The 14,721-nt window shown below is 41.1% G+C and overlaps 1 protein-coding gene across 1 annotated transcript in view; it reads right to left on the reverse strand.

The window, feature by feature from the left end:
• The window catches only part of PHF21B (PHD finger protein 21B), a 270,227-nt gene that overhangs the window by 6,761 nt on the left and 248,745 nt on the right, over positions 1-14,721 (reverse strand). The window contains exons 7-10 of the mRNA XM_044450884.1: positions 11,923-11,945; positions 5,909-6,067; positions 4,268-4,343; positions 2,366-2,469 (exon numbers count right to left, since the gene is read on the reverse strand). Coding sequence (XP_044306819.1) covers positions 2,366-2,469; positions 4,268-4,343; positions 5,909-6,067; positions 11,923-11,945 — 362 coding nt within the window. The remainder of the gene's footprint in view (positions 1-2,365; positions 2,470-4,267; positions 4,344-5,908; positions 6,068-11,922; positions 11,946-14,721) is intronic.

The raw sequence follows: 14,721 nt of genomic DNA on the forward strand, positions 1-14,721 counted from the left end.
TATCTTGCCGTCAGACATTGATCTGCAAAGAGCCGCCTCGGAGTGACCCAAAGTTGAAGGAGCCAACAATGAGATCCTTTGAGGGGATCCAGGCGATGTAACCTGCATGATGGCTTGGGAAGTCGGACCCAAAGGAGTCGGGAACAAAGCGGCCGTTGGGACTGATGGGGCAGTCGAGCTTGAGTCCCTGCAAGGCTCCTGGGCAAGCTTCCACTGCTTGCATTCAGCCTTGTCGGCTTTAGTCTTTTAGTATTTCGGAGCCAACAGATCCTCAGGCCCAGTGTGCTTCCTCTTTTCCTTTTGTTTTTGGAAGGAGGAATGGGAGGACCAAGTGGTCTCCTTGGAAGCAGCCCCCTTGGATGCTGGACAAGGGGAGGACACCATGGGCAGGCCTGTAGAAGAGGCCTGGGCAGCAAGTTCGTCAGAAGCAATGAGGGCCTGATCCCAAAGGATCTTCCTCAGCCAATTTTCTCGATTCTTGAGCGCTTGTTTGGTGAACGACTGACAGTGGCCACATTTGTCAGTCCGATGCCCTTCTCCGAGACAGAGAAGGCATAGCTCGTGTGGGTCCGTCAGAGACTTTTTGGCCCCACACTTTGAGCACTTTCGAAAAGCCACACGCTAAGCCATCGAGAAGAAGAATGGATAGCGAACAGAAGAGTAAGAACTATAGAAGATAGTAAAGATATGAAAATATATAACAATTTTTTTTTGGAGGGGAAGGGGGAAAAAGGGGAAAAGAAAAACTAACAGGGAAGGTAGGAATTTGAACTTGGAAAGGATTTCTAACAAGAGAAGAACTATGAGAATCAGTGAACAAGAACAATAAGGTAATATGCAGTAGAGTAGAGAGAGTAACAAATGGTTCGAGGCAAAGTGATCAGCGGTCGAAAGAAGACTGGGGAAAATGGCGGGCGCTCTGCCCTTTATACCATAGCGGTGGAGGGGTGCGGAGTTCCGCCAAAATCCGTTAAAGCTTTGAATTTTTCCCGGCTGCAGGCACTGAGCAGGCGCAGCACCCATAATGTGTGATGCACAGAGACCATGACAAAGAAGTATCCTTTCCATTTTTACAATTCTACTCTCGAACATAATACAAGCTATACATACATGTATGCAACTCCCACAGTGTTTTCAGCTGAATATATATACACACAAAAAAGTTTACTTTAAATTTATTGAGAATTCAAGCCATGCCTGCTTAGCTTCATCCGAGTACATGGATTCTTTAGTGAGTCTGCATGGTTAAAGTCACAAAATACTGATAATGTCCCTCCTAGATGATAGAGGTAGCTGAACAATACGAGATTAGCTATTTATGCAGATACTGAAATGGATTAATTTTCAAATATGGGGAAGTGTAACATTTTAGACACATGCTAGATAACTAAACCTTGTATATTGCTAACTAGTATTTTGAAAGAAGGGATGTAGCTAGACATCCATACTATAAATGCACCCTTTCTTAGTCTTTTAACTTGAGAAACAGAAAAAATCCCTGTTTTGGGTCTGGTATCTCTGAAAGCTAACGTCTTTGTCTTTGTTGTGGATCTTTAGGAATTTCCTAACTAGTGTTATTGGAATTAAGGGTCTACAAGAACTTACAATGCTGGTGAAACCCTGGTTCTTTTGCTTTGCAAATTGGGTTGCTTTGCTCAAGCAGACTTAGCCCTTGGAACTTCTTTGCAAAATCTGTGCTGAAGTCTAGGTTATAAATCTCCAACTCCTCCCTATTACATGTTCCAAAAAAGTATACTGGGCAATATTCAATAGCGTTTTTTTATTAGCACAGATGGCATTGCACTTGCTGATACTAGCTGTAAAATTACATACAAAGGGAGTATTGAATTAAAGTTACTCTTGCACAACTACCCATAAATGGACCTTGGTTCTTCTTGTTCCAATATGTCTTCTGTTAGCATCTCTCCCACCACTTGTGTAGTCTCTGTTAGCATCTCTCCCACCACATGTGCAAGCTCTGCTAACGTATTGCACAACCCCTTTTGCAAGCATGTTGGAAGTCCAATGAAAAACTGCTGAGCTATAGCCAATTCCACTGGAACAGTAAGTTTTGCTTGAGCAACGCATTTGTACAACCATCTGTAAAACTGATAGCTTTGTTGTTATTCATTTAATTTCTATACCACCCATAGCCAAAGCTCTCTGGGAGGTTTACAACCAAAGTGCAATTGTGCCCATTGTTTTGGCAGAACAGCATCACTGCATACTGCACATTATTCAGTAAGTGCCAACCCTTGCTGATTGTGAAGCACAAGTCATAGTATATGATATCAAGACTATAGTGGCCTCTGGGAACAACACAGAAAGAGCACTGATGATGGGAGAAAGAAGAGAAGTACACTACCTTCATTGCATTAGTGAGAAATTGTTCTTTTTCCTCTAGCTGCCTGTATTCTCCCCTCAGTTCACTGCTTTGCTTTAGTAACTTTCTCTTTTCCTCTTCTTTAACTGAGAAACAAAAGCAACAGAGCAGATAATTAATGTTAGCTAAGATGCAAAGTGATACACAGCAGTTTAAATGATACCTTGGGCATGCCTTTCTCCCCTTTCTTTCAACCCATCCAGTGAAGATGTATTTGGTGTTACTGCTGCATACATAGAGCAGAAATACCTGAAACAATAGCAATTCAGTTCAAAAGTGGTAGTCAAGAAAAGCCACAAGAATGGCCTGTATAGGTTTTTATATCCTCTTAGTTTACCATCCCTAGCCCATCCCATGATCCTCCTCAGCCAATGTATGGCTGCTGCTGCTGTCTACAATGAGAAGTTCTGTCCCTGTGTTCATAAACTGTAACTTACTTGGTTTCTCACAAAATTTCATGGCTATACTGTGTTTGTTGGGAAAATAAATTACTGTTTTGGAGGACAGAACCAGGAGGAGCTTAAACTGCCTGGTGACTCCAAAGAGGATTATACCTCTCAGAACAACCATTTAATAATACCTTCACTACAATGGGAAACATGTGGGTAGACGACTGCATGTGGGTGCCACTGTAACCACAGAATGCTCTTGCCACTGTTCTCACATGATCCCTACTGATTCCAGTGGTATATTTTAGTATTTAACTTGTTTTTCTGAGTGGCTGGGTGTACTTCAAAGTGACATATTGACCTTCGGCCACTTGCCAGCTTTAGAGATACTCCCAGTCAGCTGGAAAAAAAGGAAGGAGGGAGGAATGGATCTCAATGCCAGTATCTGGCAAAGTGCAATCTTGGAGGGGCAGGGCAACCAGGGAAGGACTGGGAAGTGACCCAGTGTAAAGCAGGGAGAACATGAGGAGGACTGGTGACTATCTGGCCCAGGGAAAGAAGAAGCAAGGAGGCTGGAGCTAAGGTGAGAGGGCTGTAGAAAGCAATGTGGGGCAACCAGGCCAGAAGTGGAAAGAAGTCAGGCAGAGACTCTGTGTGCATATGCTGGGTCTGCATGTGTATGCCTGAACGTTAGAAAGAGAAAGCAAGAGGGGGAAGTTTGGAGGGGAAGATACTAAAAGTGAAACTATCAGTGAGCTGAGAATATGTGTGTGTGTATGTGTGTGTGTGGAGGGGGGGAGTTTGTGAAACAGGGAAGAGAGTTTGGGTGATATGTGATTCTGAATGAGAGAACTGTAGACTGAAGGGAGTTTGTGTTTTCATGCCTAGGCTACAACTCTACCACATATACAGGATCTTGGGCATCTTTCAGTATCTGCAGCTTTCTGTTAAATGGGTGTTTTGTAAGTGGCCACAGTTCTCCTTTTGTGATGTTGCCCATGACATGTTCTCAAAATTTTAAACATGTTTGCCAGCTCAAAGAGATTGGAGACCTTCAAAAAGGTAAACTGCTGCTCTCATGGCCTCTATCCAGGTTGCAACAAAGCACATAGGGACAAAGAGCTAAGACATCTATGAGTAGAAAGCACTAACATAATCATAAACATTAATAAATTAACAGGGTGCCCAAATTCATCTATAACCCTGTTACTGTCTTTCTTCTCTGTCTTTGAGAACAAATGGTAAATGAAAAATTGCATCCACCATGAATGTAGCATTCAAAGAAATGTCTCAGCCACATCTCAGCATGTGAACTCCAATTCAGATAATGTGTTAGAACAGTAATGGGTGAACCCTCTAGCCAGGCAGGCACTGATGTGTTCTGATGATGTGTTATTTCTGAGATGCTCGTAATTCACCCCCTGGGGTGACTTCAATTTTAAAGTTGCTGACACTTGAGAAACCATTTCTTATAATCAATCACTTGAGTACATACCTGTTTTATGAGTAACATAGGATTCAACGATAGCCAGAGTTCCAGCCCATGGCACGTTTTCATCTTTCTTTAACACCTACAGTTTCAGGAAATAGAAGATTTGAACATTTCAAGACATACTCAGGTCATAATCCATGCAACCCCTTAGCTATCTCACTCCCAGAAGTGTTAATCAAGCATTGATCATTAAAAAAATATGCAATGGTTGCGTAAGAGATAGGCAAGCTGGTAAAATGATAACATATATGCAATTGTATTTTGTCTTACCATGAAAAAAGGATAAATGTATCTCTCATTTAAGTCGAGCAAATATGATCTGTAAAACACTCAGGTGGCTTCCCATTGTAAAATCCCTCCATATGATTTCTTTACTGATTAGATTTGAACACTGGCAATTTTGGGGTGGCTATAATAATAAAAATAAACAACTACAACAACAGGTTCACCAAAATAAGAGCAACAATACATGAATACAATGAATAAAGAATAAGTCCAATGTAAAACTTGGGAAGGGAATTTCCACGATTGTGGATGAACTTTTTCTAGCAGCCATAATAACTGAAGATGGCTTTGCTAGCAACACATTCAGATGTGTTTCACTTTTTCTTCCCCCTCCAGGCAATCGTTCCTTTATATACATAGGAGTTTGTTGGCATTAACTAGCCCTCAGATAACATCATATGAAGTATAGACGATAGGAAGAATATATAGCATTGTTCTATTATTTCCTTAGTGCAGACATTACAGTTTGTGGTGTACATTAAACACTATTTTCCACAATGAAGGTAAGAAAAGGCTGAATATTTGTAATGCCCTAGCATTGGAAAATGATGGTGCTATTACATTCACTGCTGTGAAAGTGCACTTAAATTAAGCCCACTGTGCTTAGGTTATCACAATCCAGTCAATGCTAAGTACTCTTCAGATGCTCTGATTGGAATGGAAGAGATTTAAATGTCTTCCCAAACTTCTTCCAGTGAAATCAATGGATTCTTAACTTTGGATGAATCATAGCTAACTATTAAGTTTTACAGAGTACACTATTATTTCTAGCACTTTTTCTAGGCAATGATCAACCTGTGATTTTTTTAGGTCATCTCTTACCTCAGATACTCAGAAAAGCTTAAAGCAGTGTTTAAAAGCCTGCATTTAGAAGAATTTTAAAATACTGCTTTTAAATCTTGTATTTCAACAATTATAGAGTGAACTTACTGAGTGCCCTTAGTCAAGTCAGTTTCTCTGCCATATCTGTATTTGGGGATATTAATGACTTACTTCCCAGGAGTATTGATAGAATGAACGAAAAATTAAAAATTGAGAAATAAAAGGACCATATCAGGCAACATTATTACCACTCAAACTAATGTAACCAAACTGATCATGAACAATTTATTTTATTATGACTAACTTTAACTGGATTTGGGTCATAATGTTCCAGAAATTTCAGGATATATATCCCCCTAGTAGTCATAAAATTACCTGCCATTTTGCACAGTCAAGCAGTCTTTAAATGTGATTCATCAGTTAATTAAATAAAAGACAGACAGACAACATTTTAAAATATCTGACAGAAATTTCATTTACAAATGGATTAGTTTCCAAATATCTGGGGTGTGAGGGCTGCAGTGAAAACCGGCTCACCTTTTCTTGGCACTTTGGGCATACCCAGACCCCTTTGGGGACGGCTTTCAAGGGAGGGTTCAAGCAGTTGAGGTGATAGGCTCTGGGACATGTTCCACAGGGTTGCAAATTGGCACCATGCTTGCATGCTGAACAGTGTTCTTCATGGTTGATCTCATTCTGAAAAAGGAAAAGCACAAGGATGGAGGAAGTCCAGTTGATTCACTGAAGAAGCTTTCCATAAGCAACCACTGGCCACACAAACCCATCGTTTTGCCTTTCGTAGCTAGTTAAACAATTGCATCCTTCAGCATATCCTAAATGAACAAGGGACACCAAGAATCATTGCAAGGATCACCACCATCCTGACTATTACACATTGCTATCAGGTATGAAGATTTTGAGGAAGGAAGCCATCATTCTAAGGAAGAAGGAAACAATCCTTTAGAAGGGACTTCTTTCTTAGGTGGTGAATTCCCTGCTAAGGACATTTCTCTGGGCATAAAAGAAGCTTCTTTTACGGAGTGAACTATTTATTGGGAATGTAAGTGATAACTACAGAGAGATGAGTTTGTGATGGTCATGCTGTCCACATTGAAACTTGCCTGTTTGGTGTAAATACTGATAATTACGTATCATTTCCTTTTTATTTCTTTCCTTTTATCATTTCCATTTCCTTTTCATTTCTTTCCTTTTATCATTTCCATTTCCTTTTCATTTCTTTCCTTTTATCATTTCCATTTCATTTCCTGGGCAGTTAATCTTTTGTTAACTGCCCAGAGAGCCTCAGCTATTGGGTGGTATAAAAATGAAATAAATAAATCAATTTAGATAGGTTGGTAAAACTTGAGAGAAAAATACAAATAAATCATACCATGATGGTTCATATTGACTGCATGTTGACTTGTGTTTTGGGTAAGGTTTTGGACATCACACATTATCTAGACATGTTGATAGGTTAAGTGCTGGGGAGGTGTGAGAAGCTGTGACACATACAGGCAGCCTTTTTGTCTGAAAGCAAAATTTAGCTTGCTAGATGGGATGTTGAAATCCAGGATGTCCACAGAAGCATATTAAGACATGTTACCTGTTCCATGGATATGACGTGGGCAGAGCTGAAAGATACCAATTATTTGAGCACAAAGAAAGGTTTTGGGATGAAATGAACCTGCACACAAGGGCATCATGCCTACTCTGGAGGTCTTCTCCGCAGAGGAAGAGATAGCACTCTTAAAGATCAAGAGCACCCAGATCAGTCAGTGTCAGGAGACTAAGAAGAGCCTGAGCCTTTAGGGAAGATGGCTGTAGGTTCAGCCCTGCAAGGGGTAGGGGTCTCTGTTTCAGAGGCTGAACAACCCATGTAACTCAGTTACAAAGAATCCTCTAATGTGGAGACTGATTTAGCCAAAGCAGGATGAAATGACAGACACAACCTGAAACAAAGCCAGTCTGCTGGTGCTTAATTAAAAAAAAGATACAGAATACCTCTTAAACTGACCTCCCAGGAACTGGGGAACATTCAGTTCAAACAAATAATTCCTAGAGGCTGAGATTGCAACTGTTCCAGTTCATCCAAATAGAGATGGGGTAGAACTTGGGAAAAAGCATTCAAAATGACATGACAGCCAGTGAAACAGGCTAAAGAGTCATAAGGGGAGATGCACAAACAAAAGACTTTTGAAAAGAGCTATTAAATATAGGTGCTTATATGCTAACTCTAGAAACCACTGAGCAGAGGAGGATCTGGGGTGAATGGTGCTAAACCACAATATAGATATGGTAAGCAATAACGTAAGTCTGTTGAAATGGAGTGAATCAGTGCATACAGTTATCACTGGATATAAACTCAAAAAAGACAGTGAGGAGCACATCGGGGGTAGTGTAGCTCTTTAAAAGTATATTTAAAAGTCACAACAGATGAAATGGTAGGACTTATGAGAAAATTTAAATTAATTATTGAGTCATGCTCTTGAAGAGCTCAATGAGAAATGGTTGATCTTCTAACATCTAAATACGTAACCAGTCTCTAAAATCAGGAAATACTAGTGTGCTGGAAAGTAGCCAATGTAGCATAATTTTCTGCTTAGGATTTATGTGTATGAGTCCAGAAAATTAAAGGCATAACATTTGTTCCAGGTAAACTGGAGGAAAGCATTGTTGAAGATAACATTATCAAGCATATAGGCTAATAAGCCTTACTAATAAGTCTTACTAATAAGCAAGAATCTGAATGGTTTTTGCAAAGAGAAGTCTTTCCTTACCAACCTTTTAAGGTTCTTTCAGTGTCCACAAGCATGTGAATAGAGGTGGGATCTGGTAGATACTGTAAAACTTGAATGTTCAAAATGCTTTTAACAGAACCCCTCAATGGTCCTTAGGAAACTTAGTATTCACTGGGTAAGAGAATGGGTCCTCCCTATGAATTGGTAACTGCTTAAATAAGAACCAGAGAGTAAGAATAAATGGACAGTTCTCACAGTTGAGCAATCAGGAAATTAGGCCTGCCCTGATTCATCAGTCGCAATTCAGAAGAATAAGGAATGCCACTAAAAATAATGTGATTTGCCTAATTTTCTAGGCAACATGTCACTGGCTTTAGGAAATAAATTTGTTAAACTTCTTGTTGAGCAAAGAAAACAATGCAACACCCACAATACTACTTATAATTGTAGTATTAACATATATGACCATGCTAAACTCCACCACATCCCACAGCATACATTTTCATGAGCTGATACCAATAAGAGGAAATATTTTGTCTTCAAGCCAAATAATTAAAATGCAGCATTTATAAGGAAAGAAGTAAACAAATTCTATATTGTAATAACATTTAGGGAAAATAAGAAGCTACTATAAAACAGACTTAAAAGTGGTCCTTAAGGAGCATATCCCTATTTGACGTTAATTTTCCTAATTGAGATTTTTATATTTGTGCTATTACAACAATCTGTTTGATTGGTACATAGTCTGCAGCAACATACAGGAGAAAAAGTCTCAGCCACAATAAATATAAGCCCAAGAATTGTAACTATCTTACTACTGAACTTTGTAAGTCATTCCTGGAACCTTGTTGTTAATGATAGGAAAAAACAACAATGTATCAACCTAAATTGCTATATTAATTCTTTGGTAATGTTAATTACTCTTGGGAGAATTCAAGGTCTATCAACTTTTGAGTTAATGTGGTTTGAGGCTCACAACAAATAATCCATTCTTCTCATGGCTTTTGCAGAAAGAGGAAAATATGGAATGATTCACTCTCTTTAAAAAAAAAACAACTTTAAATAACAGAAATAACTGGATTTTGGTGTTAGGTTTATCAGATACCCAAAGCTTGCACAACTTGCACAACAGTTCCTGAGCCATGCAAGACAGCCCACTGGGATCTCAATACATTGCCTGTTTTTGTTGCCTTCCTGGGACTGCAAAAGCAGACTATTAAGCCACAGTACACGGCTTGGGGCACCATTCAGCTTGATGGATGGGTTGAAAGTTTTGCAAGTCTGCTCTCACAAACTGAAATGCTACCCTGTTCTGCATTATTTTTGGAATGTGGGTCTTTTGTTGATTTTGCTACTCTGTGAAATCACCTTCTATGCCACCACATCTTCCTTTTCGCTTTCAAATGCTTTTTCAAAAGATTCAGCATGGTTGAAACTAGGCCTTTTTGTCCCTTCCATTACACTGTTGACCTTCCCAGTCCTTCTTATTTTTTATTTATTTATTTATTAAAACATTTTTATGCCGCCCCATTCGCCGAAGCCTCGGGGCGGCTTACAACATAGATAAAACAATAAGTTAAAATCCATATAAAATAATCTTAATTAAAACACACATTATAAAATAAGCCGCCCTGGCCAGATAAAATTCAATTGTATTTAGCATTTAAAATGTTGCTTAAATAAAAAGGTCTTAGCCTGGCGCCGAAAAACAAATAACGACGGCGCCAGGCGGACCTCTCTGGGGAGCGCATTCCATAACTTAGGCGCCACCGCTGAGAAAGCCCTTCTCCGGGAGCCCTCCGTGAGAGAAATTAGGAGGGTGGCTACTCGGAGAAGGGCCTCTCCCGCCGATCTCAGGGGGCAACTGGGCAAATATGGATGTAAGCGCTCCTTCAGGTAACCAGGACCCAAGCCGTTTAGGGCTTTACAGGTCATTACCAACACCTTGAATTGGGCCCGGACTTCAATGGGGAGCCAGTGAAGCTGACGGAGAACTGGTGTCATGTGAACATAACGTCCAGTCCTCGTCAGCAGCCTGGCAGCTCTATTCTGAACCAATTGAAGTATCCGGACCGTCTTCAAGGGTAGCCCCACGTAGAGCGCGTTACAGAAGTCAAGACGGGAAGTCACCAGCGCATGAGTCACTGTTGCAAGGCAGTCGTACTCCAGGTAGGGGCGCAGCTGATGAATCAGCCGAAGCTGGAGGAAAGCGCTCCTCGCCGCTGTTGTCACCTGAGCTTCAAGTGAAAGCTCCGGGTCGAGGAGCACTCCCAAGCTGCGGACCTTGTCCCTAGGAGGGAGTGCAACCCCATTCAGGACAAGGTTCAGGTCACCTTCTCCGAAGCCCGAACCGCCAACCAACAGGACCTCCGTCTTGTCTGGATTGAGCTTCAGTTTATTGGCCCTCATCCAGCCCATTACCTCGGCCAGGCACCGGTTCAGTACAGCCACTGCCTCACCTGGAGGGATTCTTACCCTCTTTATCAATGGTGTGCTATCTTTTCAGTTATCCCATCTATTTTACTTTAGAGTGTGAGCTCCTTTTCAGTAGACCATTTCACATGCTGTTGTGTAGCAAATACAAAGACATGGTCTGTAGGAGACATAAAGGTAGTTGATAATGATTCCTTCACCTCCAAGTCCAGCCAGCAGTTTTCACCTTTCAATAGTTACTATGAATATGAGAAGAGCTTGATAAACTTGTTATGTGTCCAGAGTACACTTTATACCAGTAATGGCGAACTTTTTAGAGATTGAGTGCCCAAACTGCAACCCAAAACCACTAATTTATTGCTAAGTGCCAACACTGCAATAAAACCTGAATACTGAGGTTTTAGTTTAGAAAAAATAACTCACAGCCAGTCCAAGCAAATCCTTTGCAGCGCACTATTCGGCCATGCAAATGCTCAGAAAGTCACAGCTAATGAGTGATGTCATCACCTGGCACCCCTACTCCTTTCCAAGCATGCGCATGGCCCCTATGTGCACTGTTATCCAATGCTTGGCTGCTGGTGTAGTTCTGGGGCGACTTGGTTTGCATGCCGACAGAGAGAGCTCTGTGTGCCCACTGTTGCATGCGTGCCATAGGTTCATCACCACTGCTCTATACAGACTAGAGTTGGATAACGCAAGAGCAGACAATCAGTATCATATAATTACAGGAACACTTTTGGGCACAGAGTACTCCTTATCTCACACTGAAGGGCATACTGCCGCAAATCCTACCAAGTGTATTCATGCAGGAGATCACCCTAAACCTGTGATCTGTCTCTCAATCGAAAAGTCAGGAGGGAGTATGGGACCAGGGATATTGTACATACAGATAGACTCAAAACAGCCTGGCTACATTCTGTGCATGGTTTTATGCTGAGAGGAGAGTAGTGTGAACCTGAGATTTGCTCTTGCCATCACTGTACTGCATTCTTCTCAAATTGGCAAAGTACAATAAATGTCAAAGCACATGTTAAAGATATCTAGAGTCTTTTGGATTGGAACCCTAGCAGCAGGAGAGGGAACTATTTACTTTAATGGGTCACTATCTGGTAATTTGTAGCCTGGAGACCCCCACTTTGGATGTGACCATAGTGCGGGGAAAGGGATAAAATCGCCACCCCTGTATGCTATGATCCTGATCTGAATTAGGACCGCTATGCATACCCTAGAGTGGAAAAGAAAAAAAAATAGTTACAAGCTCTGACATTAAAGTAATACATGCTACTCTGGCTTTGTTCTGTAGCTGGGGCATTACCACTTACAAACAAGCATTACACTTGTATGAACTCCTTAAACAGGCAGTAGTATTGGTCAACATACCTTCCAACATGGATCCTCATTGGCTAGCATTATGAAAGAAGTGCAGAACACAGGTTAGTGACAAAAGAATATCATGCATGAGTGGAAGATTATGGCCAGCAAGGATATTCTGTTCAGTTGCCCTACTTGTATTCATCTGATTTTAGTTTATCCTTAGATTAATCTTTATGCAGTCTCTGTGAAAGATTGCTTGTCTCAGGACTCTGACTGTGCTTTATTTATACACTGACACTTGTGTGCTTGTACACACAGCAATAACTGGTAAGATGTGTACAAGACTGTCATATATAATGTGCTGTGTGAGATAAGAGATAATACCTTCTTAATAGAAGAAATTAAGAGATATCAATGGTCAATCAGCAGTTACAGTGGTACCTTGGCTCATGAACACAGAAACAGAACCAGTCAGAAGGGGCGTTCTGGGCCATCTAGTCTGACCCCTGGCTCCAGCCAGCTCCGCTCATGACTTGCCCACCCAATAGGGTTGTGAACAGAAATTTAAGAAAATTTTTTACTCAGGTTGCGAACTCCGCATCTGGTGAACATCATCTCCCACCCGAACGCACTCACGATTGCACTCGTCTCCCCCCACTGAGCACGCCTGCAATCGCGCCTGTCTATGGCTGCAATCATGGTCGTGCTTGTGCAGGAAACACGCGTGTGATCACGGTTGTGCTTGGGGGCGGGGGAGATGGCTGCACTCGTGCGTGGGGCGGTGGGGGGGGGAGACAGGCATTTTCTTTGTTGTTCTTTGTCACTTTGTTTCACATTTTTGTGATTAAAAAGTTAGTTACAGAACGGATTAATCTTATTTACATTGAACTTTATGGGGAAATTTGACTTGGCTTACGACCAATTTGGGTCTCAACCAAAGTCGTGGAACAGATTAAGTTCGTGAGCCAAGGTACACTGTATATACCAAATTTCCCTTAAAAAGCAAAGAAAAAAAGATCCAATAATGGAGACAGTTCAGCACAATATGGACATTTGTCCCAATTGTTTTCAAGGTTAGTACCACCTCATAACAAGGATGCTCCTAGGAATGCTGGTGATTATGGGATGTGGGGGGGGGGGGGGATGAACTGAAAGCATTGGCAGTAATGAAAAACAAACACTCAATAGAAATACTTCATTGATGAGATACTATTGCCTATGGGATGTAAAGCTTATGCTTTCAATGGTAAGCTTTATGCTACACAAAACTATTGCATGTCACATGGACTAGAAACAACCAGAATGGGGATTAGACACTCAAACATGTGGTTTGTGGCTGATCATCTGCAAAAATGTTTATTTAAAAGTGCCCAAGAAATTATAAAGGCTACTCAGTGTAAAAAAAAAGTGAAATGACGGGCAGATTGTACCCCTTAAATAAATAATAAAAAATAATGAATAAATAATCCTATTAACTGGCAAGATGAAGAGACACAAAACTTATTATAGACACAGATATTTAGAGTTGTGCATTGGTTAAATATAATGTTGGTCTAGGTACTTGAGTATATTTCTACTAAAAGACTCAGTGGGGCAGATGCCTTGCATGTGAAAATTCCCATGTTCAGTCCCTAGCATCTCCAGTTAAAGAGACCTCAGATAGCTGGGCTTGGAAATATTTCTATGTGATAACATGCAAAGGGACGCCAGCACCACAATTCAAAGGCCTCAATTCTTCGGTGCTCAGCCATCCTTATGGTCCAGCTTTCACAGCCATACATTGGAACTGGGAAAACCATAGGCTTGACTATACGCACTTTTGTGGGCAGGGTGATGTCTCTGCTTTTTAGTCTGCTGTCTAGATTTGCCATAGCTTTCCTCCCAAGGAGCAAGCACCTTTTAATTTCTTGGTTGCAGTCCCCGTCTGCGGTGATCTTGGAGCCCAGAAAAATAAAATCTGTCACTACCTCCATTTCTTTCCCATCTATTTGCCAGGAAGTGAGAGGACCGGATGCCATGATCTTAGTTTTCTTAATGTTGAGTTTCAAGCCAACTTTTGCACTCTCCCCCTTCACCCGCATCAAGAGGCTCTTTAGTTCCTCTTCACTTTCTGCCATTAGAGTGGTATCATCTGCATATCTGAGGTTATTGATATTTCTCCCGGCAATCTTAATTCCAACTTGTGATTCATCTAGCCCCGCCCCTCTCATGTTGTGCTCTGAATTTAAATTAAATAGGCAGGGCAACAGTATAGAGCCTTGCCGAACTCCTTTCTCAATTTTGAACCACTCAGTGGTTCCGTGCCCAGTTCTTACTGTTGCTTCTTGACCTGCATATAGGTTTCTTAAGAGACAAATAAGATGGTCAGGTACTCCCAACTCTTTAAGAACTTGCCACAATTTGTTGTGATCCACATAATCACTCCTTTAGCATAGTCAATGAAGCAGAAGTAGATGTTTTTCTGGAACTCCCTAGCTTTCTCTATGAACCAGCGTATGTTGGCAATTTGATGTCTAGTTCCTCTGCCTCTTCAAAACTCTGACTGTACTTTTGGTAGTTCTCGGTCCACATACTGCTGGAGCCTAGCTTGTAGGATTTTGAGCATCACTTTGCTAGAAAGTGAAGTGAGTGCAATGGTGCAGTAGTTTGAACATTCTTTGGCATTGCCCATCTTTGGGACAGGAATGTAAACTGACCTTTTCCAATCCTGTGGCCAGTGTTGAGTTTTCCAAGTTTGCTGGCATATTGAGTGTAGCACTTTTATTGCATCGTCTTCTAGGATTTTGACTAGCTCAGGTGGAATGCTGTCACCTCCGCTAGCTTTGTTGTAGCTCAGACTTCCTAAGGCCCTTTGACTTCATATTC

Source organism: Varanus komodoensis, unplaced genomic scaffold (genome assembly GCF_004798865.1).
Source record: "Varanus komodoensis strain SLA01 unplaced genomic scaffold, ASM479886v1 scaffold69, whole genome shotgun sequence".
NCBI lineage: Eukaryota > Metazoa > Chordata > Lepidosauria > Squamata > Varanidae > Varanus > Varanus komodoensis.